Raw genomic sequence first — 26,443 nt, 5'->3', positions numbered from 1 at the left:
TCTTCTGCATCCAGGCCTAACGCCAGACAACCTGTCCTGTCCACCTGGAGACCTGTACTCTGTGGACATATAGAGGCACCCTTTTTGGCGTACGAGCTCCCCCCTCTGCATCACCACTATTTAGTGGATGATGCAAGAGGGCGGACAATTCCTCTCCACTTCCCTGTTAAGAGGTTGATGGATCGAGGGTGCCTAATTTTTATCTCTGCACCGTGAAAAGAGGAGATGGCAAGAGACTATGCCCTGCTGGATGCAGCCGCACATTCTGCCATGGGTCAGATTAACCGGGTAGAATCTCCTGTGGTATTCCTACCAGTACCTGATGGGTCATCAATTAAAAATACCACGGACTGTCAGATAGCAAATCTGGTTCGTTCCGTCTTGCGGCTTCGAGTCCAGCGCTCTATCCTCCCTAGCGGCTGCATGGATTGCTAGAGCAATGGTCTCCTGGCTGGAGACCTTAACTACCTTGATTCACACCAGCAACAACTGGCCAATCAAATCCTTTGAGCGGGAGACTGACAAAGGATTGTATAAGGATTGTCCAGCACAGTCTAGATCTAAGGGATCTTAGTTCCAAACAGGGGAACGAAAAGTAAGATCGACCCTGGACCTCAAACTTCTAACAACCTTTGATATGGTCCTCCTTCTTTGGATGGAGTTCCTCCGCTCAGCCATTACTTCAACAGAAAAAGGTGCAGTTTCCGGCATCCATCGACATTCGGGTTGCTTGCCCTCTGCAAAAATTCCTTCGCCTTTCCATTCGTCAACAGCATTTTCATGTCACAACCTTGTCCTTTGGCCTTGCTTCCGCACCCAGAGTGTTCGCTCGGGTCATGGCGGATGTCATGTTTCTCTTGCTCTCTAGAGGCGTGCTCGTCCTGCCCTGTTTGGTCTGTCTAGCCGCCCTTCCAGGACTACGCTGAGTTGTCTATATCTCTTGCGATACCTTCTCTCCTGGGCTGGCAGCTACACTTAGACAAGTTCTCCTCATTTCCAGCCCAGCAGATATCCTTTTTGAGGATGATCCTGCACACTTCTAGAAGGATGGTAATTCTTCCTCGAGACAAGGTCATGGCCCTTCAACAGGGAGCTCGCGCAAGGAGAGTTCTGAGGACTTGATTACTCACCCCTCATTTCATTCGATTTGCTAAGAGAGTTCTGAGGAAAAATGGTGACAACAATGGAAGCGGTTTCCTTCGCTCCGCTCGTTTTCAGCAAGTCAAATAGACTTTCAGACAATAGTCTCTGAGCTCCTTCTTTATCCAGGGCCTTTCTCCCGGTTCAATGGTTATTAGTAACTACCAATGCCAGTCTTCTTCTCCCCATCATTGTTCTGGAGATCCGAACGGTAGTCTTACATCAGGTCCACTGCCTTCTGGCGGGTCACCCTATCCGAATTCAATTGGATAATGCCACGGCGGTGCCTTACGTCAGTCATCTAGCAGGTACCCACGATCAGGCGCCATGACCGAGGTACCTCACTTTCTCTGATGGGCCGAAGTCTATTATTCGGTGATCTCGGCAGTATATATCCCAGAAGTAGAACTCTGAACGGCAAACAAATTCAGCCATCAGGGTTCCGCCTCAAGTCAGAGGGAACTTCACCCCGAAGTCTTCCATCAGATCTGTCCTTACTGGAGCTCTCCAGTTGTAGGTGGGATGACATCCAGACTGAAGGCCAATCTACTCGAGTTCGTGGTTCGGCCTCGAGATCCAAGAGCCATCGCTCTGCATGCTCTGGTTCTGCCGTGGTACCAGTTTCCATAACTCCCCTTCCACTGCTTCCGAAAGCCTTTCGGAAGCAGAAAGGGGCCCCAGTGATCCTCAGAGATCCGCACTGACCACGTCCGTTTTTTGTTTGCGAAGCTAGTATCTTCTCGCCTTATCGCAGCACAACTGCAAGTAGGGACTTTCTCACAGGGAGTTTTCACACGTAGTTCTTCCCTATCGCATACCGTTAGATCATTGGGACCTTATTATTCCTAGGAGCCTTACAGTAGGCTCCTTTTTCATCCGGGCAGACTTTACTATCAGGGAAAGTCGTCCCGTTCTCCTCTGCGATATTCTCACTCTGACGAGTCTTCGGAGCTAGCTTCTCTGCTCTTTCAGACTTTTTTCCCTTATTACCTTCGAGGCAAGGTTGTCCTCAGGCCATCTCCATCCCTTGTTACCAAGGTGGTACTGTATTACCACTGTTATGAGGGCATAGTTCTTCCCTCATCTCTTTTGGCTCCAGTCCACAAAATGGAATAAGATCCCCCATATTCTGGACGTAGTGAGTGCTCTGAGTAGGTACGTCTTGAGGACAGCGTCCTTCTGAAGGTTGGACATTTTATTTGGGCTTCCTGACGGTAGAGGAAGGCTTCCTGACATTTTCAGGAAGGGTTTAGCCGTTTCATCGACCATGATAACATGGTGAATTCTTTTCACCATCCAGGAGTCCTTCCGTGCTAGATGTCAGCCTATCTCCCTGTCTATCAAGGGTTCTAGGCACCAGGCGTCAGCAAGGCACGCCTGCAAGCTTGCGGATTCGTCCAGTCCGCATGCATTCTTGAAGCACTATAATTCCCACACTTCCACAGATGTGAGTCTGGGCAGGCGGACTCTGCAGGCCGCGGTGGCGCACTTGTAAGTAGCGGTTACACAGGGCCTGATCTATTGTTGTCCCCACCCAGGGACTGCTTTGGGACGTCCCACTGTCTGTGTCTCTCAATGAGGCGAAGGAGAAATAGGGATTTTTGTGTACTCACCGTAAAATCCTTTTCTCCGAGCCATTCATTGGGGGACACAGCTCCCACCCTGTTATTAGCTTATGCTTGTTTTTTAGAATATGACATGCTATACGCTCATATATTGTTATTGATCTCCTACTGCTTTTGCACCGAACTGGTTAGCTGAGAGCCAGCAGGAGGGTATATACTGCAGGGGAGGAGCTAACTTTTTTTGTATCACTTAGTGTCAGCCTCCTATTGGCAGCAGCATACACCCACGGTCTGTGTCCCCCAATGAATGGCTCGGAGAAAAGGATTTTACGGTGAGTACACAAAAATCCCTATTTTAGAGGCAAGTTGTCATCTTGATCTTTCTCGTGTTCATGTTTCTCAAACCATCCCTGAAGCATTTTGGGAGTTTTGCAGGAGCATTATCCTGTTGACAGAGACATCGTCTTTAGGAAATATTACTGCCCTGAAGGGGTTACTTGATATGTACAATGTTTAGATCAGTGGTACTTGTCACATCTACATCAATGCCAAGACCCAAGGTTTTACTGCACAATATTGCCCCATCGCAGTGGCTCCAGTGACTTGTGTTCTCAGAGTGCATCCAGATGACACACAACCATCACGTCTTTATCGAGACACATGTTTTTGTAACGGGCCTCCTGATGAGCCAGAGGGGCGAAACGCGTTCAGGCGGAGCTGGTGGGTGGCATTCTGATGAGTACCATGGTTACTTTCATGCCATGACCAATGATGGCAGGCATCATCTCTGCATTTATGTATATCGGCATGATCTAATATAGACAATCACTGTGGTCGCTTGGTGCTCTTGTTTTTAGAGGAGCAATTATATTAATCACAATAAAAGGGGGTTTTTCACCTCTATTATTTTACTCCCCAGTTAGGACCATTACTAATATAATCATTCAGGATTGCCACAAACGCTGTATGTGTTCTCTATTGTTTTTAATTATATTCTTTTGGGGGGCTAGGGTCTCCTTAGATACAGGAGTGATATATGTTTAGCTTCAGGGGTCCCCTTAAATACACATATCCTGGACGGGGACACTCGGATGACTGCAGGATATTTAGGGACCTCAGGGGCAGTCATCATTGAGCGGGGGCGCCAATACGTTCCCCATAGCGTGCCAGCCTCCGCAGCTAGAAAGGTGTAAGTCTAGGCACCAGACAAGGTACTCCTAGCAACCCCCAATTGGTTGGTTTTGTTTTTTCACAGTGTTGTTTTTGTGGTGTGAACCACTGGTTGGTGGTGTTTTAAATAGAACTAATAAATTTAAATTTTATGGGGTATGCTTATTATTTATCACCTGGTAAACAGTCAGGATCAGAGTTGACTCTGATCCCGACTATTGTAGCAGGGAGTTGGCTGTATGACACAGCTGACACCATCTGCAGCTAGCACAGACACAGCTCCTGATTTTTTTTCTCTTCCCATCCCACTAATTGGAGAGACTTCCATTAGTGGAACCTCTCGATCGCTTCTACGAGGACGGTCTTATCAGAAAACAAGGGAGGCTAGAATTTTTCATGTTGTCGTTTTTGGTTCACTGTATACAGTGTGTACGGAAAGTATTCAGATCCCTTTAAATTTTTCACTCTTTGTTTCATTGCAGCCATTTGGTAAATTCAAAAAGTGACTTGAATGTGCTCTAAATAAGACACCAACGGCTTGAAAATTGAAGCTGTGCTTGTCCATAGGAAAAGACCTTTATTTTTCTCCAAAACAGATATAGTGGCATATGGAGGGTCCAAGGGGGGTACAGTGGTTACAGAAAGTATTCAGACCCCATTACATTTTTTCCCCTCTTTGTTTCATTGCAGCCATTTGTTAAATTCAAAAAAAGTTCAGTTTTTTCCTCATTAATGTACAATCTGCACTCCATCTTGACTGAAAAAAAACAGAAATGTTGAGATTTTTGCAAATTTATAAAAAAAAAAGAAAAAGTGAAAAATCACATGGTCATAAGTAGGGTTGAGCGAAACGGATCGTTCATTTTCAGAAGTCGCCGACTTTTGGCAAAGTCGGGTTTCATGAAACCCGACCCGATCCCTGTGTGGGGTCGGCCATGCGGTACGCGACTTTCGCGCCAAAGTCGCGTTTCGTATGACGCGCTTGGCGCCATTTTTTTCAGCCAATGAAGGGGCGTGGGCAGAGTGATGACATAGGTCTTAGGGGCGTGGACGCCTATCGCCATGTTGTCGCTTGTGCGCTGTAGCGATTTGCACTGTGTAACACCAGCTTTTCAGTTCAGGGACAGACGGAGGGGAGAGAGAGAGAGAGAAAAAAAAAAAATCCCATTGCCTTTGCATTGGGTTTCGTGTTTCGGTCGATCCTCGACTTTTCGCCATAATCGGCCGATTTCACTCGACTCGACTTTTGAGATAGTCGGGTTTCGCGAAACCCGGCTCGACCCTAAAAAAGTCAAGGTCGCTCAACCCTAGTCATAAGTATTCAGACCCTTTGCTCAGTATTGAGCAGAAGCACCTTTTGAGCTAGTACAGCCATGAGTCTTCTTGGGAATGATGCAACAAGTTTTAAACACCTGGATTAGGGGATCCTCTGCCATTCTTCCTTGCAGATTCTCTCCAGTTCCATCAGGTTGGTGGACAGTCATTTTCAGGTCTCTCCAGAGATGCTCAATTGGGTTTAGGTCATGGCTCTGGTTGGGCCAGTTAAGAATGGTCACAGAGTTGTTCTGAAGCCACTCCTTTGTCATTTTAGCTGTTTGCTTAGGGTCATTGTCTTGTTGGAAGGTGAACCTTTGGCCAAGACTGAGGTCCAGAGCACTCTGGAAAAGGTTTTCATCCAGGATATCTCTGTTGTTGGCCGCATTCATGTTTCCTTCAATGGCAACCAGTCGTCCTGCCCCTGCAGCTGAAAAACACCCCAATAGCATGATGCTGCCACCACCATGTTTCACTGTTGGGATTGTATTGGGCAGGTGATGAGCAGTGCCTGGTTTTCTCCACACACACCGCTTAGAATTATCACCAAAAAGGTCTATCTTCATCTCATCAGACCAGAGAATCTTATTTCTCATAGTCTGGGAGTCCTTCGTGTGTTTTTTAGCAAACTCTATGCAGGCTTTCATATGTCTTGCACTGAGGAGAGGCTTCCATCGGGCCACTCTGCCATAAAGGCATGACTGGTGGAGGGCTGCAGTGATAGTTGGCTTTGTGGAACTTTCTCCCATCTCCCTATTGCATATCTGGAGCTCAGCCACAGAGATCTTGGGGTTCTTCTTTACCTCTCTCACCAAGGCTATTCTCCCACGATTGCTCAGTTTGACTGGGTGGCCAGGCAGGGCTGTGGAGTCGGTAAGCCAAACCTTTGACTTCTTAATTTCCATGACTCTGACTCCACCAAAATGGGCTCTGACTCCACAGTCCTGCGGCCAGGTCCAAGAAGACTTCTGGTGGTCCTAAACTTCTTCCATGTAAGGATTATGGAGGCCACTGTGCTCTTAGGAACCTTGACTACTGCAGAAATTCTTTTGTAACCTTGGCCAGATCTGTGCCTTGCCACAATTGTCTCTAAGCTCCTTGGCCAGTTCCTTTGACCTCATGATTCTCATTTGGTCTGACATGCAGTGTGAGCTTTGGGGTCTTAGATAGACAGGTGTGTGCCTTTCCAAATCAAGTCCTATCAGTTTAATTAAACACATGCATATAGAAAATAAGGCTATAAGCCACAGCCAGCTCACCGACAGACCGAAGGAGCACGGAGAATTCGTCCCGGACAAGACGTGCAGCAATGGAGGATGAGGAAAAGGCGTGTACTCCAGCTCCTAAAATCTTGAAATTCTTTATTTGCGCATATAAATATAGCGTGATAAAAATCGTTGCCCACAGATGGATGCAGTCATGAAGATAGACAATGCGTTTCGATCTATGCGATCTTAATCATGTCAGAAACGTGTTGTCTATCTTCATGACTGCATCCATCTGTGTGCAAGGATTTTTATCACACTATATATTTATATGCGCAAATAAAGAATTTCAAGATTTTAGTTGCAGGAGTACACGCCTTTTCCTCATCCTTAATTAAACACAGCTGGACTCCAATGAAGGAGTAGAACCCTCTCAAGGAGGATCACAAGGAAATGGACAGCAACAACATATGAGTGTCTGAGCAAAGGGTCTGAATACTTATGACCATGTGATATTTCAGTTTTTCTTTTTTAATAAATTTGCAAAAATTTCTACATTTCTGTTTTTTTCAGTCAAGATGGGGTGCAGAGTGTACATTAATGATAAAAAAATGAACTTTTTTTGAATTTACCAAATGGCTGCAATGAAACAAAGAGTGAAAAATGTAATGGGGTCTGAATACTTTCCGTACCCACTGTAATTTTAGCATTGCAGCGTTTCTTGAACTACACCGAAGATTACCAGAACATCTTGTAGGAAAAGATGTGGCACTTCTAACCCTTAACAAATTCCCTTTAATCTAAAGAAATCTCCATAAGTCACCACGCGCATCGGACTCTGAGCCGCTGCCGCAATGGCTTCTGATCACACCAGCCGTTCTGCAGCTCCGAGCTTTGTTCTACCTCCTGATTATTTGGGGAATTTGAGGAACGCTGAACTCAGCAATGTTAATTCTTTCCATTAATGACATTACGTCGATGAGGGGAGAAGGCAGCGAGCTTCTTGTTTGGCTTCAATAACCTCTGCTAATATTGGTTTGTTTCATTCCCCGCAACTCTTAATTGCTCAGCGCTGCAGAACGAGTCTGCGAGCGGCCGAGACGCTGCTTAAGGAAGCACATTAGCAACATTGGCAGCGTTACGTGTCATTGAGTGAAGTTTCCTGTAGGGGCTCTTGGTTTTACTCCGTCTCGCTACCCTTAGGCTACGTTCAGACTAGCGTTGCGCGCCACTGCGTCAGCGACGCAACGCACGACGCACACAAAAACGCGGCAAAACGCACGCAAAAACGCTGCGTTTTGCGACGCGTGCGTCGTTTTTTGCCGAAAATCGGACGCAAGAAAAATGCAACTTGCTGCGTTTTCTTGGTCCGACGCTAGCGGCAAAAAAGACGCAAGTGTTGCAAAACGCAACACACAAAAACGCATGCGTCCCCCATGTTAAACATAGGGGCGCATGACGCGTGCGTCGCCGCTGCGTCGCCCGACGCTAAGGCGACGCACACTAGCAGAACGCTAGTGTGAACGTAGCCTAACTGCATAAATCCATCTCCTATTCCAGCAAGTACAATCTCCACCACATTCCTTACCACGAATGGGCTTCAAAACTCAAATGTAAAAACTGGAAAATGTCCGTTAATCCAGCACCATGATACTTTCTCCCGCTTCATCAGATCTCTTAACCTCAATGATCATTCAATCCTTTCTAGCATAGACTGTCAATTTGTGATCAGTGGTGTCCGACCTCTGCTGATCATGGGATTGCGGCACCTGCACCATTGATCCTTAGCTTCTAGCGCATCCGTACATGTGCTGGTATTGCTGCTCAGTAGGGGGCAGAGCTACGTATTGAAGAGGTGAGACTCTAGGGGTCAGTCTTTCGACTATTGAATAAGGGAGTATGGGATGAGGCCGTTAGATTTCAGCATGCCCCATCATTTTTGTTCTCAGGAGAGAGAACCCTACCTCGGAGGTGTTTGGCAGCTGCGTACTCCTTTCTTTATAAACCGCCCACAAACTAGTGCTTTAGCCCAAATTCTAAAAAAAAATTCTGAAAACCTGTGGAGTTGGGGGTCTAACCTTGGAGTGGTCAAACTCCCACGATCGTATGTTGATGGCCTTTCCTGTAACTTTCCATACACATTTGATGTCAAAGTCAACAATTTTTGATCCTCTCCCCTAAGGACAGATGTTGGGTGAGAGGGGGGATCAGGTAGTTGAATTTCAACATGCCCCATCCTTCATAAGAGAAAAGTCCATTTTGGTGGTGTCCGACAGCGGCTTACTCCTCTCCTTCCATGCAGAACACAAACCGAACATTCAATCTACCGTTCTAAGGTGTATGGATAAGGCAATAAATGGAATTTCCTGGAAATCCTCCTTAGTTGCTTCTTAAAGGGATTGTCTACTGATCACCACCAGTTATTTCCAGGTAAACCTGCGTTTTTATGCTTTGAGTCTTACATAAGTGCATGAAGTACAGTGTGCTTTCCACATCACCCAGTTCCCTATGTGACAATGGCAGGTTCTTTAGAAGCCTCAAGATGAAGGACACGTCTAGTTAAAACGCAGTTGACTAAAAGCTTCTGAAGAAACCAAGCTCATAGTGTGGCCACAATTAAATGAAAGTCAGCCAGCATGCCCACATCCCCCGTCACGTATGCAGATTGCCAGGAGGAGCTCTGAATTCGGCGCAGCTTTCCAGATATAATGATAGAAATATCTGCATAAGATTTCCTCCGGGCTGTGACCCATGCTGCTAGAATTTACTCATTGTCCATTTTAACTAATTACACATACATTAAAGGCATTATTCATCTTTCCTTACATCCGTGTGTGTCACAATGTACCGTGGAATGATAGAAAATAATGTAACCTTTGAATAATTTGTCTGTTCCCAACCTATAATTCCGCAACGAGTGTTGTCCAAGAATTTAAATGTCACTTACAATCACTGCCATCAATAAGCTGAATTGGACGGTTACTGTTCCTTAGTTTAGTGGTGAAGGTCTTTTTAAGAAATGGTTTGCATTTTACAAACTCCTCCTATTCTTTTGAATTTTACTCCCATGATGCTCCAGGATAGATCGTAGGTTTTATATTCTTTGTATTCTGGGTGGAGCTTTCTCTTGCTCTCTGTCGCCCTCTACTGGGTAATGCACTTTTTAACAGCTGACAAGTGACGTCAACTGTTTTTTGACAAATGGAAAACCATCTAAAGGTCCCTGAAATGGTCATCTAATGAAAGTTATGTATAAGTCCTGCTAGTTTTAACCTTCCGACGACAAATCTATCTTCAAATGGCCAACTTCTTCCATTGCTCAGTGGTCCAGTTCTGAAAGATTGAACTTGATGTACCCAAGTCTTTTTTCAACCTACGTAACTATGTACAGTTGGTGGAGAAAGGTTGACCTTGATGGACCTAGCTCTTTTGGCAACCTATGTGACTAATGCACATGTGGTGGACAGGGGTCGGCATGGGCTTTCTGAGCGGACTACATCTGTCATAGCTCCAGTAGGTATTCTGTGGGATCTGACCAGGTGGGCTAGCCTTTACTCCTCATGTTCATCCATATGACATGTGTGCCCATTAACCTTGCACAGGATGTCCAAATACACAAGGACCATTGTTAGGCCCCTAATTGACATAACCCATTTACTCGCAGAGAGAGCTGTTGAACTCCCTGGATGCCGCGGTTGCTATTCACAGCGGCATCTGAGGAGTTTTTATGGTCAGGATCAGAGTTCTCAGTGATCCGGACTATTGCAGCAGAGTGATTGCACCCCTCAGCTCCCGGAGCCGAGGGGGAGCATTCTTCCTTGTGTTGGCTCTCCACATTGGCTAAAGATTATCTTGAAGACTTTAGCTAGCAAAGAGAGCCATCTGGACTTCAAGTTAAAAATTCTGACATTAATCAAAAATGTATCGACAGTTATAGAAAAGGCCATCAATGTGTGATTGTGGGTGTCTGACCACTGGAAGGTTAGAACCCCCTCCCTGTAGAGGTTTTCCAGAAAATTCCAATCGAATTTGGATGAACCCTTGGTTTGTGCGCTGTATAGAAGATGAGTAAGTAGCTGCCATTCACCTCTGGCATCGGCTTTTCTCTCCTGAAAGCAAAAAGATTGGGCATGCTGAAATCTAACTGCCTCATCCTGCTTCCTGCTTTTCAATAGTTAAAAGGCTTAACCCTATAATCTCATCTCTTCTATATGTAGCTCTGCCTTATTTACTGAGCAGCAATATCAGGCCCAGCCGCATGTACAGATTATTATTATTATAGTTCCATTTATTCCATGGCGCTTTACATGCAAGGAGGGGTATACATAATAAAAACAAGTACAGTAATCTTAAACAATACAAGTCATGAGACTCATGACTGGTACAGAAGGAGAGAGGACCCTGCCCGCGAGGGCTCCCAATCTAGAAACAGATGCGCTAGAAGGTAAGGATCAACAGTGCATTGAAATCTTGCGCATGCGCTGTATTTTCCCAGCACAGGGCATGTGCAGTAATCTCATTGTTACTGCCAGACAGACATCTACTGCTGGCATCACTGAGCCCATCGCCAACAGTGGGGGGGTGTCGAAAACGCACAGCACATGCGCGAGATGTTGGTGCCATCGCAGAAGAGTAGAGCCCTCAATCGAAGCTATGGAGGGGAGGCTTTGGGCAGGGGCTACTGCTGAATATCGGGGTACCCCCGGCTCATTTGTATAATGGATAAATGTTCGCGCTTTTTTTTCCCCAAATACCAAATTCATCTGCTTTCAAGAATTGCTAATCTGTGAATGCCACTGTTTCTGCGGTGATTGAAACGCCATACCCTTCCAATAATGTTATAGCTTGAGGCGCCCCCATAGCAAAACTGTATCCAGAGGGTAGAAATGTCTGGCTGGCACAAAGGCTACTGTTCACATCTCAGTGGAGACTCTGGTAATGGCCTAGTAATAAGACTCTTGGGTCGGGGTGTGTGTGAGATTAGATAAGGGCACTATAAGAGCGGGCACGTGTTGCAGGTGGTGAGAGCAGATTGTGAGCCGGGCATCAGCGTCTGGACTTGTTCAGCAGCAGCTCTGCGGCTTTATAATAATAGGAACCGTGATCTCCTGACTCCGCAGTCTGCAGCGGTGCTGGCATATATGTCATGTTGATTTACACAGCAGGAGAGGCTATGTGGCGGTGGAAGAGTCGGCGAAGATGAGGTTGTGGCCGGCCGCCCTGTGCGTGGTGTTATATAGACAGTATGTAAGCATATAGCTAGAATTAGGTGATGTATGGCAGATTAGTAGAACTGCGAGATAGGACTTCACCACTCTTGTTGGCTTTATTTGCTATTGCAGCATTTGCATGAATGTGGCTGCAGCATCAGACGCAGCCTGTAGTTATGGGTGGCACTGTTTTTGGAGGAAGAAAAAAACAGGCCTTTCTTCTACTAAGGCTACATTCACACACCCATGTGACATGTCCTAGAACTGTTTTTCTTTTCTTGGACACCACACTGACCTGTACAGTTTCATCCATCCATCCATACACATCAGTTCTGTGTCTCCGGTCCGTGACACTCAGACCAGGTCCTATTCTCATCTGTTTTGCAGATCAGACTTTAGTGGTAAAGTCTATGGGGATCCGTGTAAAACTAATGGAACTCAGACTGTACTGTGGAGATCCATCCGATTTCCTATCTCGCGCTCAATCCCCTTCTTGGCTTCTCGTCCTCGCGCCCTGTCCACCCTTCCCACACACCCATCTCGGCTTGTTCGCCCTTGCACCCAGTCCACCCATCACCCCTCTCGGCTTGTTCGCCCACGCACTCAATCCCCCCTCCTCTCCCCCTCGGCTCATTCGCCCTCGCTCTCAGTCCCCCCTCCTCTCCCTCTCGGCTTGTTCACCATCGCGCTCAGTCCTCCCTCATCTCCCCCTCGTCTTGTTCGCCCTCCCCGTTGGCTTGTTCGCCCTTGCGCTCAGTCCCCCCTCTCCTCTCCCCCTCGGCTTGTTCGCCCTCGCGCTCTGTCCCCCCTTGGCTCATTCGCCCTCACGCTCAGTCCTCCCTCCTCTCCCCCTCAGCTTGTTCGCCCTCGCGCTCAGTCCTCCCTCTCCCCCTTGGCTCATTCGCCCTCGCGCTCAGTCCACCCCTCCTCTCCCACTCGGCTCGTTCGCCCTCGCGCTCAGTTCCCCCCTCCTCTCCCCCTTGGCTCGTTCGCCCTCATGCTCAGTCCCCCCCTCCTCTCCCCCTTTGCTCATTCGCCCTCACGCTCAGTCCCCCTCCTCTCCCTATCGGCTCATTCGCCCTCGCTCTCAGTCCCCCCTCCTCTCCCTCTCGGCTTGTTCACCATCGCGCTCAGTCCTCCCTCCTCTCCCCCTCGTCTTGTCCGCCCTCCCCGTTGGCTTGTTCGCCCTCGTGCTCAGTCCCCCCTCTCCTCTCCCCCTTGGCTTGTTCGCCCTTGCGCTCAGTCCCCCCCTCGGCTTGTTCGCCCTCATGCTCAGTCCCCCCCTCCTCTCCCCCTTGGCTTGTTCGCCCTCGCGCTCAGTCCCCTGTTGTGAATTCTGTGGCTGAGTTCACTTCTGTGGTCACAAGTGGTATTGCAGTCTCTGGGCTTCCTCCCTCAGGTGTTTTGGTGAGCTCGTTGGCTGCCTTGCTATTTAGCTCCACCTGAGTCTGTCTTCCTTGCTCCTTGTCAATGTTCCAGTGTTGGATCTGAGCTACTGCATCTTTCCTTGGGCCTGCTGCTCTGTTAGATAAGTGCTTCTAGTTTGTTTTCTGTTTTTTCTGTCCAGCTTGCTATTAACTTTTGCTGGAAGCTCTGAGAAGCAAAGGGGTGCACTGCCGTGCTGTTAGTTCGGCACGGTGGGTCTTTTTGCCCCTTTGCGTGGTTTTCGTTTTAGGGTTTTTTGTAGACTGCATAGTTCTCTTTGCTATCCTCGCTCTGTCTAGAATATCGGGCCTCACTTTGCTGAATCTATTTCATTCCTACGTTTGTCTTTTCATCTTGCTAACAGTCATTATATGTGGGGGGCTGCCTATTCCTTTGGGGTATTTCTCTGAGGTAAGTCAGGCTTGTATTTCTATCTTCAGGCTAGTCAGCTCCTCGGGCAGTGCCGAGTTGCATAGGTAGTGATAGGCGCAATCCACTGCTGCTTATAGTTGTGTGAGGATAGATCAGGTACTGCAGTCTACAGAGATTCCACGTCTCAGAGCTCGTCCTATTGTTTTTGGTTATTGCCAGATCTCTGTATGTGCGCTGATTACTGCACGCTGTGTTGCCTGATTGCCAGCCATAACAGTCCCCCCCCTCCTCTCCCCCTCAGCTTGTTCGCCCTCGTTCTCAGTCCCCCCCCTCCTCTCCCCCTTGGCTTGTTCGCCCTCGCTCTCAGTCGTCCCCTCCTCTCCCCCTTGGCTTGTTCACCCTCACGCTCATTCCCCCTCCTCTCCCCCTCGGCTTCTTCGCCCTCGCGTTCAGTCCCCTTCTTGGCTTGTTCGCCCTCGCGCCCAGTCCACCCCCCACCCCCCCACTACTCTTGGTTTGTTCATCCTTGCGCCAAGTCCACCCCGCACCCTTCTCGGCTTGTTTGCCCTCGCACCAAGTCCACCCCCGGCTTGTTCACCCTCCATTTCCCCCTGCTTGCTTATTCTTGTGCTCTCGCCCCTCACGATGCTTGTTCACCCTCCATTTCCCCCTGCTTGATTGCTTGCTTGTTCTTTCGCTCACGCTGCTTGTTCACCCTCCATTTCCCCCTGCTTGCTTGCTTGTTCTTTCACTCATGCCGCTTGCTCGTCCTCCATTTCCCCTTGCTTGCTTGTTCTTTCGCTCACGCCGCTTGCTCGTCCTCCATTTCCCCCTGCTTGCTTGCTTGTTCTTTCGCTCACGCCGCTTGCTCGTCCTCCATTTCCCTCTGCTTGCTTGCTTGTTCTTTCGCTCACGCCGCTTGCTCGTCCTCCATTTCCCTCTGCTTGCTTGCTTGCTTGTTCTTTCCCTCATGCCGCTTGCTTGTTCTTGTGCTCTCACTTCCGGTGTGGAGAGTAATAGTCACCAGAGAATCTCTGTCTAACACTATTGTGACCAAGCAGGGCTGAATACTCTGGTAGATCCATTTCTTGGCGAGTTTCCTGCTTCTCTCATATAGTAGTATAACTTAAAGTGAATGTGGAAAGTGCATCATGGTGTTAATGACCTGGTGAAGGTGGTCCTCAAGATTATGGCTACCTAAACCGATAGCCGAACATTGGTTATCAGAGCAGGCACACACAGTAACGGAATTTATAAAGTTAATTTGTTTTTAAATCTGGAACCAAGCATATATTTGAAAAGGAAAACTATTGCTAAATTTGAAAAAAATATGGGTTCCATGGATTGACCGCTCCGGCCTAGCATCCAGAGAACTGCAAAAATTTTGACTAGGTGTGTTTTGATGTATGAATGGGTTTAAATTTAAAGACATGATAGGTGTCTTATTCCACATTGGGCAGCAGTTCTTGTTTCCCCATTAATATTGTTATGATAGTGGTTATAAGACTTCTATTCTTCTGTGGACAGAACTGTGAAATATTTATCCCTCTCGGGCAGGGTCCTCTCTCCTCCTGTACCAGTTGTGACTTGTATCGTTCAAGATTATTGTACTTGTTTTTATTATGTATACCCCTCCTTACATGTAAAGTGCCATGGAATAAATGGCGCTATAATAATAAATAATAATAATAATAATTATGTTTAAAAGGGTGACATGTTGTGGGGGGGGGGATAGAAGAGAGACTGGGTCCCTTTCATGGTTGAGCTGTTTTCTACTATTGTGTTACAAAAAAGAATTTTAATAATAAAAAATATTTGGTAAAAAAAAAAGATTATGGTTACCTGTCCTTGAGACGTGGAAGTAACACAGTAAACTTGACACTATATATTTGTAGGCAGTAAATGGATTGTCATTACATGCCCCGCTCTACTTATGGGGCTGCGTATTGATCACAAAGACGGAGGCGGCCAGGAGCGGCCTTTCCCATTAATCAGCCTTTCTGACTTGGTCCCAATGAATCTAGTTCGGTTAACTCAGACTGAAGGTCACAATGGCTGAGTACAAGGAGACACGTAAAGTGTGTGGACCATATGTGGAGATATAACGTATGACTTGATCAGAAGTCCAAGGGCACATACATAATATCTTAATGGTGAATAGAGCTTCATTTGGCCTATTGCTTTTCTAATTTGAAATTTTTTTACCGAAATGGAACCACACTGGTCCTCAGGTTGTGTGTGGTATTGCACCTCTATTCTAGTCACTTCAATAGAGCTGATCTGTAATGCCAAATACAGCCTGTAAATAGGTGTGGCACTGTTTCGGGAAGAAAGCCGCCATGTTTTTCTAATACTATACAATTCCTGGGTATTGGGATTGCAGTACCAGGATCAAGGGGTTATTCCATATTTCCTAGATTTGTTGTTTTCTTCCAGTCTCCACAATAGATATTTTTCCCGGCTCCTCATTTTATCGGTAACTTTCCGCCGTTCCCGTCCTCCTCTTTTTGCTGGCCCCTTGCTCCAGAGTTCATTAGCTTCTCAGAGACATACAATGACTTTTATTCATAAGAATGTTTTGAATATTTATGACCTCAAATGAGATCATTATATTAAGTTCTATTATCGGTGTCACTGATGAGACCCTCCACACATAGCTCTAGTCATATCAACCTTTTACATTGCGACGTTCTCCTCTTACACATCTTATGGCCTACCCAGGTTTTAAGAGTATTCGCTTTGTTAGCGCTAATTGGGCTCGTTCATTGCAGAACTGCTCAGGACATTTAAAAGGGATATCCAAAATGAGAAACTAAGAAATAGCGCCACATCTGGGCAGTGGCTGTTTATTGTATTGCAGTGCAACTCTTGAATTGTCTACCAACGTTCGGCCCAGCTGAACGTGAGCGTGTTCTCAATGGCAGTGAGCGAATGACAGGAATCTGTTGGATTCCTATCTTCCGTAAGAACAAAAGACTGGGCATATTGAAATTCAGAGACTTTGCTAAGGATAGGAGTTGTGACGCTCGGCCAATGTTTCTGAAATTGGAAGATCTTACCCTTACATCTCTGGGCACCTTCTCTTAGCAGTCTCTTGGAATCTGGGTGATTTATCTGTCGTCTGGGATCAGTCTGCGGAGATTTCTCCATGTCAAGAATTCTTTATATCGATGATGCGCTCTTTGTATCGGGAGTGCGCACTCTATGTGACAAGACAACTGTGTTTCTCTCCGTTCAGATTGCACACATTCTCTCGGGGGCTATTTCTCTTTTTTTGCTGACAATATATCTTTTCTTCAAGATTGCTGTGTTGATTTTGCTTTCTCCTCTCTCCTTTGTTGTTCTTTGCCGACAATGCACTCTCGCTCTCCCTCGATTGATTGCTTTCTCTCTTGGTTGCACTATCCTTCTTGAAATTGTTTGTTCTCGCTCTGTAATGGCTACTTTTTAAGTCGCGCTCTCTTTTGCTCTCGGTCGCCCTTGATTACATTCTCCTTTACACTCATTCTTTGACTTTTTACCTTTTGAACTTAATGCGCCCAATAAACATTAGACCAATGTAATCCGAACCCACCAATATTGACTGGTTTGGCCAACATTTGACTGTTTATTGGGCGCAGGTTGACTGATGGTCGCTTTGGGTTCTGTCGACTGATGGTCGCTCTGGGTTCTGTCGACTGATGGTTGCTCTGGGCTCTGTTGACTGATGGTCGCTCTGGGCTCTGTCGACTGATGGTCGCTCTGGGCTCTGTCGACTGATGGTCGCTCTGGGTTCTGTCGACTGATGGTCGCTCTGGGCTCTGTCGACTGATGGTCGCTCTGGGTTCTGTCGACTGATGGTCGCTCTGGCCTCTGTCGACTGATGGTCGCTCTGGGCTCTGTCGACTAGTGGTCGCTCTGGGTTCTGTCGACTGATGGTCGCTCTGGGTTCTGTCGACTGATGGTCGCTCTGGGTTCTGTCGACTGATGGTCGCTCTGGGTTCTGTCGACTGATGGTCGCTCTGGGTTCTGTCGACTGATGGTCGCTCTGGGTTCTGTTGACTGATGGTCGCTCTGGGTTCTGTCGACTGATGGTCGCTCTGGGCTCTGTCGACTGATGGTCACTCTGGCTTCTATCAACAGTGCTCTCGTTTTTTTTTGTGCTTCTCACTTTTCTCTTGGTTGTGCTCTCTGTTAAAGGTTGATTTCTTCTATGAGGATGTACTCACTTCTCTCTCAGTTGCTAGCTCTGTCTCTCTCTTTCTGCCTTGTTGAGGTTCCTTTTTCTTCACTCTCTCAATTGTTCTCTCTTCGGCTTGTGTTCACACCACACTCACATTTCGCTCACATTTCTTTATATTTGCCCCTCACCCGCTGCCCAATGTAGATTACTGGAATTATGTACAGACCATGTCCTGATTGTCGAATTCTTTGTTCCTATACACAATGATCCGCTCTCTGGTACGAGATTTCTTGCCCTGACATTTACTGAACGTCACCTGTATATTTATTTGGGTTATCTCCCCAGTGCAGCCCGCATCACTGCACAACTCATGTCAGCAACTGCATTATTCCACCTGCCGATCTCCGCACATGCTATTGTTACTGATTACACAAGACCACGAGCAGCGAAGAGAGTCAGATGACGGCTGTCGTTCAAGATCTCCCAGCCAGAAGGATGACATTAACGGGAACATCTGTATAGCTCCTAATCTCTGGCCTAAGCTCTGCTGCTCTTTTTTATATAGTTGCGTGAAAGAGTGTTTGTCCCCTTCCTGATTGCCTATTCTTTTGCATATTTGTCACACTTAAATTTTTTAGATCACCAAAAAAATTTAAATACTAAGCAAGGATAACACACGTAAACACAAAATGCAGTTTTTAAATGAAGGTCTTTATTATTAAGGGAAAAAGAAATCCAAACCTACAGGGCCTTCTGAAAAAGTGACATCCCCCTTTAAAACCTAAATTAATTGTGATAAGTTGAATTGAAATTCCCTAGCCACACCCAAGCCTGATTACTGCCACACTTGTTCTCAATCAAGAAAACACTTAAATGGCATCTGCCTGACAAAGTGAAGTAGAGCAAAAGTTCCTCAAAAGTTAGACATCACGCTGCGATCTAAAGAAATTCTGGAATAAATGATAGACAAAGTAACTGAGATCTATCAGTCTGGAAAAGGTTATAAAGCCATTCCTAAAGCTTTGGGACTCCAGTGAACCACTGGGAGAGCCATTATCCACAAATGGCAAAAACATGGAACAGTAGTGAACCTTCCCAGTAGTGGTTGGCCGACCAAAATTACCCCAAGAGCGCAACGACAACTCATCCAAGAGGTCACAAAAGACCCCACAGCAACATCCGAAGAACTGCAGGCCTCACTTGCCTCAGTTAAAGTCGGTGTTCATGACTCCACCATAAGAAAGAGATTGGGCAAAAATGGCCTGCATGGCAGAATTCTAAGACGAAAACCACTGCTGAGCAATAAGAACATAAAGGCTTGTCTTAGTTTTGCCAGAAAACATCTTAATGATACCCAAGACTTTTAGGAGAATACTCTTTAGACTGACGAAACAAAAGTTGATCATTTTGGAAGGTGTATGTCCCATTATATATGTTGTAGAAGTAACATAGCTTTTCAGAAAAGGAAAATCATGCAAACAGTAGAACATGGTGCTTGTGTGATAGGGAACCATGAATTCTGCAGTCTACCAAAAAATCCTGAAGGCGAATGTCCGGCCATGTGTTCGTGACCTCAAGCTGAAGTGCACTTGGGTTATGTAGCATGACAATGATCCAAAACATACCAGCAAGTCCACCTCTGAATGGCTCAAGAAAAACAAGACTTTGGAGTGGCCTAGTCAAAGTCCTGAACTTAAACCGATTTAGATGCCGTATCATGACCTTAAAAAGGCTGATCATGCTGGGAAACCCTCGATTGTGGCTGAATTAAAACAAATCTGCAAAGATGAGTGGGACAAAAGTCCTCCAAAGCGTTGTAAAAGACTCATTGCCAGTTATGGCCCCCGCTTCATTGCAGTTCTTGCTTCTAAGAGTGGGCCAACCAGTTATTAAGTTTAGGGTGCAATCACTTTTTCACACAGGACCCTGTAGGTTTGGATTTCTATTTCCCTTAACAATAAAGAGCCTCATTTAAAATCTCCATTTTGCATTTACTTGTGCTTTCTTTGTCTAATATGTATATTTGTTTGGTGATCTAAAACATTTAAGTGTGACAAACCTTCACAAGAATAGGAAATCAGGAAGGGGCAAACACTTTTCCACACAAACGTATAAACTTTCTGCAGTTCAAGCCCTTGATATAAATTAATTCAGTTTATGAGGGGTTAATCACCACGTCTTTCTTTAATAAGCGGTGATGTTCATCACATTGCAGCTTTCACCTGACACGCCGGCGGGAGTTAATGCATCCCCGAGTCCAATAGTTCAGCGTGTTCCCATCACCGAGCTGTGGGTTAATAAATCTTTGTAGCAGCGCTGGGAAATGACTGGCTAGAGCGATGGCTAGATCAGTTTCCCTGCAATCTGCAGGGTAAATCACACACTGTTCAGGAAAATCCCCCCAACCTTATTAAACAGCCATTGTTTTCCCCGGCACGTGTCTCTAATATCAATTAACAAAACCCCACTCCATCCACGCCGCTGCCCGGGCACTGGGGATCCTTAATTCACCATCTCGGATGACTTCTAGAGCACGGAAAGCAGTTTGTTTCAGTAATTAGGCGGCAAACGCGACAAGGAAATTGCCCGTAGCCGACACTTAACCTCTTCAGAAGGAAAAGGCGTGGGGTGAGAGGATGGCGAGTCTGCAAGCGCTCATAGGTGAATAGTAATAGGCTTCCCACAATGGGACTTGATTACTCGGATATTAGGGGCTGGGGTATTAACAGCTGGGGGCTTCGGGGTCAGGCACGCTGGAAGTGGTCTGAAAATGGGTTTCTGTGAGTAGGTCAGACGAGATGATTGGCAATAGAAGGATTGGGGGGCGCTCCTCAGATGTCGGCCATTCTCCTTCCTACACAACCGAGCTCAGTTTCCAGGGGATCAGTTGATTGAAATCAAAAGGCTAATGTGACTAATTGAGTCTCCTTCTGCGTAAAGCAGGTCCCTTAGGGCAATCAATGAGGATAAGCTGGTGGTCACGGCCAGTGTTATAGTTAATGGGAGTCTGTGTTATTAGTGGGTGCTGTTCGGTATAGCCATGTATTTGTCATTATTATTGGGGTACAGAGGTGGGGGGAACTCTGCTGCAGATTTTGCAATGGGGTCTGGGAGCCTCAATTTACTCCGCCATGATGATATTACAACCACTCTGAGGACCCCACCAATTGTCTGAAGGAAGGAAGAGTTCCGGACATTTACTAAAGGCTGTACCAAGCTGTAATACCTAACACTGCCCGTAAAAAATGGATGTCACTGCGCCTTCAACCAGTAGATTAGTGGGGGTGTCAGAAGTCAGACCTACACCAACCTAATATAAGTATATGGAGAAAAGTATCAGGACACGTCTTAATGAATTCAGGCTTTTCACCCAGTCCCTTTGCCTCGGTATATAACATCTGACCCCCTCGCCCCCCGCTGATGTATAACATCTGGCTCCTCGCCTCATCCCCCTGGGGTATACCTTCGGCCCCCACTATGCCACCTGCCTTTAACATGTGATTGAATGGTTGGTGGTAAAGAGCTCTTTGATACCAATGCAGTCCTGTTATAGCCACCCGAGTAACAATCCTTCATCACATTTCTAACATCTGCCATCTTCCCCCATCATCTGTGAGAGATATTACTGAGAAATGGAAGGAACCGCAGCAACTCAGCCACGAAGTGGAGACCCCGTAACGTTACAGAGCGGGGTCACCGAGTGCTGAGGAAGCAGAGCACAGAAAAGTCACTAATTCCCTGCTGACTCCATATTTGCAGATACCAGACCTCCGTTGGCATAACATCAGCACAAACACTGTGCCCGGCCGGGAGCTTCAAGGCCGAGCAACTGCAAGCAGCCTTACATCACCAAGCACAATGCTGAGCTTCAGATGAAGTGGTGTAAAGTGCCTCCATTGTTCTCTGGAGGACACATGTTCTGTGCAGTGATGGTTCACACTTCTACTTCTGGCGTCTGATGGACCGGTCTGGGTTTGGTGAATGCCAAGAGGACAATATCCTCCTGACTGCATTGTACCCGCTGCACAGTTTGGTGGATTAGAATAATGCTATGAGATTTTTTTCAGAGCTCAGCTTCAGCTTTTTAGTTTGTCAAGGGAAATGTTTACTTTAGCACGAAACTTTGTGGAGATTTGCAGCTTCCATCAGTTTGTAGAAGACCCATTTTTGTTCCCTGTGACTGTGCCCAGTGAACCTTTGGTCATACAGACATCGTTGGGGGAATTAGGTAGGAAAACCATGACCGGCCACACAGAGCCCGGACCCCATCCAACAGTTTTGGGAGGTGCTACATTGGACATTGTGAGCCCGGCTTCTCCGCAAGATCAGTGCGTGACCTCACACATCCGTTGGATCTGTTAGATCTGCGGGGGCCAACGCCATATTAATGGCTGTAGATACAGAATGGGAGGTCGGAGGAGTCCCTGATGGTGTGAAGTTTAGTGTCCCATTACTTGTGTCCTTATAGTGTATGTGATAGTAATGAGGCCGAGACCAATATGAGCAGTATGATCATGATCCATAGTAGTAGTCCAGGCAGGCTATACTAGATGTAGATGGATGATGAGAGCTGGCAATGTACTGCCACCTACAGGCCGCTGAGACCCCACCGCAATGATGAGATTAATGCACACATATGGCGGAGGTGCGGATTGTCCCAGCCTCGTCCAGATGTTGTCGGTATTATTCCGTAAGCGCAGGGAAACATGAAATTATCCGTGTATCCAATCATGTGGTGAGGTTAGTAGGACATACGAGGGATCAGAGCTGAAGCCCCCGCTGCACGTACTACAGTCTTTGGATCCTACTGCACTTTTCTCTAACCGCAGCAACTAAGAATATATCGGGGCACGACTTAGAGATTTCAGCTTCCGACAACCCCTTTAAATTGTTGAGGGCCAGCAGTCAGTGCAGCTGCCCCCTCTGGTGGTCCTCCAGCATCCATTGAAATCTGTGAAAATGTATTGATTTTAACCGGTGCCATGTCTTTTAAAGAGCCCCCAGGTGTATTACTTCATTTCTCCTGTAGTGGCACTGCAGTAAAGAAATGAACGAGGTTTTCCCGCAGATCACCGCTGATCACTGACCATTTCAGCACAAGGACACTTTGTGATTTTCAGAGCACAATTTGGGATGGCTAAACTGGAAAAACCAAAAGTGTTTAATCATCCTGCTTCACATGGTCCCATTTTCTGAAATACTCTGCGCTGCGGTGAGCAGTAATTTTCTGTTCACACGAAGATGCAAGCCATCCTCTTCAAACGTACTTAAATTAACTATTCATTAGAAATAGAAAAAAAAACCTTTCCAATTTTAGAGCACTCTGTTGTCTGAAATACTCTGCACTGCTGTGAACATTCTAATTATCCCTCAGGCAGATTGCTGTGTGATATTATTTCCCTGCTACATTTACATCTCATTATTGACTTCTGCAGGATCCCTGGCCGCTTGAATGACAGGAGGACACCACTTGGGGAACTGAACTGGATCTTCACAGCAATTACTGACACTATAGCATGGAACGTTCTGCCACGAGGTATGTCATCCTGCTGACGCAGACATGGCTGCCTGTGTGCACCCCCGGTTATTCCAGGGAGACTGAGCCGCACAGATCTGCATCTGACATGTGCCTCGCTCCTAATGCACTCTGTGCTGTTCAAGGGCACGCAGGCTTATCTCCACAATCCCATCACTCTGCCACTCACTCCTGCCATGCAGCGATGTGCTCCATTAGGGCCACTGAGCACGTGTCGCATGTCCAGCACTGGGCAAATGCCTACACTGCATCTCCATAAAGCTTTACCCATTAATCTTCTTGGAAAAATATATAGCCCTCCAAAAATAAAACACAAGGTACAGTATATGACTAATAGTAAAGAAAAAAAGAATGTATTATAGCATACATGTTAAATAACTGTATATTTTTATTCAATTACTTTTCCTGTATTTTAACTTACCTCCTGTACTCACTGTGTGCATACAATACTGATCCTGAGTTACATCCTGTATTATACTCCAGAGCTGCACTCACTATTCTGCTGGTGCAGTCACTGTGTACATACATTACATTACTTATCCTGTACTGATCCTGAGGTACATCCTGTATTATACTCCAGAGCTGCACTCACTATTCTGCTGGTGCAGTCACGGTGTACATACATTACATTACTGATCCTGTACTGATCCTGACTTACATCCTGTATTATACTCCAGAGCTGCACTCACTATTCTGCTGGTGCAGTCACTGTGTACATACATGACATTACTTATCCTGTACTGATCCTGAGGTACATCCTGTATTATACTCCAGAGCTGCCCTCACTATTCTGCTGGTGCAGTCACTGTGTACATACATTACATTACTTATCCTGTACTGATCCTGAGTTACATCCTGTATTATACTCCAGAGCTGCACTCACTATTCTGCTGGTGCAGTCAATGTGTACATACATTACATTACTTATCCTGTACTGATCCTGAGGTACATCCTGTATTATACTCCAGAGCTGCACTCACTATTCTGCTGGTGCAGTCACTGTGTACATACATTACATTACTTATCCTGTACTGATCCTGAGTTACATCCTGTATTATACTCCAGAGCTGCACTCACTATTCTGCTGGTGCAGTCAATGTGTACATACATTACATTACTTATCCTGTACTGATCCTGAGGTACATCCTGTATTATACTCCAGAGCTGCACTCACTATTCTGCTGGTGCAGTCACTGTGTACATACATTACATTACTTATCCTGTACTGATCCTGAGTTACATCCTATATTATACTCCAGAGCTGCACTCACTATTCTGCTGGTGCAGTCACTGTGTACATACATTACATTACTTATCCTGTACTGATCCTGAGTTACATCCTGTATTATACTCCAGAGCTGCACTCGCTATTCTGCTGGTGCAGTCACTGTGTACATACATTACTTATCCTGTACTGACCCTGAGTTACATCCTGTATTATACCCCAGAGCTGCACTCACTATTCTGCTGGTGCAGTCACTGTGTACATACATTACATTACTTATCCTGTACTGATCCTGAGTTACATCCTGTATTATACCCCAGAGCTGCACTCGCTATTCTGCTGGTGCAGTCACTGTGTACATACATTACATTACTTATCCTGTACTGATCCTGAGTTACATCCTGTATTATACTCCAGAGCTGCACTCGCTATTCTGCTGGTGCAGTCACTGTGTACATACATTACATTACTTATCCTGTACTGACCCTGAGTTACATCCTGTATTATACCCCAGAGCTGCACTCACTATTCTGCTGGTGCAGTCACTGTGTACATACATTACATTACTTATCCTGTACTGACCCTGAGTTACATCCTGTATTATACCCCAGAGCTGCACTCACTATTCTGCTGGTGCAGTCACTGTGTACATATATTACATTACTGATCCTGAGTTGCATCCTGTATTATACTCCAGAGCTGCGCTCACTTTTCACATGTTAGGTGCAGACATATGATATCGTTTTGTATTCCCAGACTTGTTCCAGAAGTTATTCCGACAAGACCTCCTGGTGGCGAGCCTGTTCCGCAACTTTCTGTTGGCAGAGAGGATAATGAGGTCGTATAACTGCACCCCGGTGAGCAGCCCCAGGTTGCCCCCTACGTACATGCACGCCATGTGGTAAGTCCGCTCTGCATAGCCGATCTGTGAATGGCGCCTCCTATCGTAGCCAGGATAACACGATCTCACGGTGTCAGGCCTGATAATGATTTTGGGGGCATCTCTGCGGAGAGTATCCTCTTCCTCTGGTTGGAGATTACAATCATTTGGACGCGGCTCCATTGATTTTTGATCATTTTTTCTTAGAAGTCTTAAAAGGAGATTTACCTTTAATCTAGCCAAGAGAAACGCAATCCGCTGTCACTCACTGTCCTCCGGAGCTCAGCGCGGTGACCTTGACTTGTTGGAGCGCGCACGGTGACCTAAATAGCTGAGCCGATCATACGGCAGGACAGTGCTCCCCTGGTGTATGGGGCACTCCCGGCAGCAGAGCCGCTTGTACTCTGTGGTTGCCGAAGTAATGATACTGACTGCAGCAAAGCTGATTATGCATTGAATTATGGAAGTTGTGGATGTAGCAGAGCCAAGCTGCCTGACTACATTGCATGGAAATAACTCCCAGCAGTGCAGAGGATTTCATGGGGCAATACGGCAGTAACGTGTGTGCTATTCTGCAGCAGTGCTAGTCAATGGTGTTAGACTGGGGCAGGAAAGACGTGTCACTGTCAGTATGACCCCATATTCATCTCCCAATATAGCAGAGCTGAGCCTGCTGCTCACAGTAACTACATTCTCAGAAACATGGATGACGTAATTGGTCTTGTTCAGCTCCACAATCCTGAGAATGGGACCCCCAGCAATCAGCATTTTTCTTTTTTTTTTTGTGGGAGGGGGGGGGATTCAAATATTATTGATTTTTTTCACAGTTCTCCTGATTTGTATTTGTTGATGAAAAGGCTAGGTGACCACTCACAAGGCCACTAAAGCGTTTGTCCCATGACGACAAATGTATGATCAGTGTGGTCTGACCACTGGACCCCTTACTGATCTCGAGGATGAGGGTCCCGAACAATGTCCCAACAATGTGAATCTATCAGTAGGGCACATATACAACTACCCCATTCATCTTTTTGGGAGCAGTAGTGCGCATGCTTAACCAGCCACTCTTCCTTTGTATGGGAGCAATAGTGCACATGCTTATTCACCACTTTTATGGGAGCAAGTTACTGATCCAGAGAATGAGGGTACAATGTCCCATGTGAATGTGATGGTAGCACACATGCCCAACTACCCCTCCATTCACTTCTATGGGAGCAGTGATACTCATGGTTAAACTCT

At 46.4% G+C, this 26,443-nt stretch overlaps 1 protein-coding gene across 2 annotated transcripts in view; it reads left to right on the top strand.

The window, feature by feature from the left end:
- RPTOR (regulatory associated protein of MTOR complex 1) overlaps positions 1-26,443 on the top strand; it is a 318,041-nt gene that overhangs the window by 250,752 nt on the left and 40,846 nt on the right. For both annotated transcript variants that reach the window (XM_069750796.1, XM_069750795.1), the window contains exons 8-9: positions 22,999-23,099; positions 25,081-25,225. In XM_069750796.1, coding sequence (XP_069606897.1) covers positions 22,999-23,099; positions 25,081-25,225 — 246 coding nt within the window. The remainder of the gene's footprint in view (positions 1-22,998; positions 23,100-25,080; positions 25,226-26,443) is intronic.

This window comes from Ranitomeya imitator, chromosome 2, assembly GCF_032444005.1.
Source record: "Ranitomeya imitator isolate aRanImi1 chromosome 2, aRanImi1.pri, whole genome shotgun sequence".
NCBI classification, from domain to species: Eukaryota; Metazoa; Chordata; class Amphibia; order Anura; family Dendrobatidae; genus Ranitomeya; species Ranitomeya imitator.
This window is presented reverse-complemented; position numbering and strand designations above follow the sequence as displayed.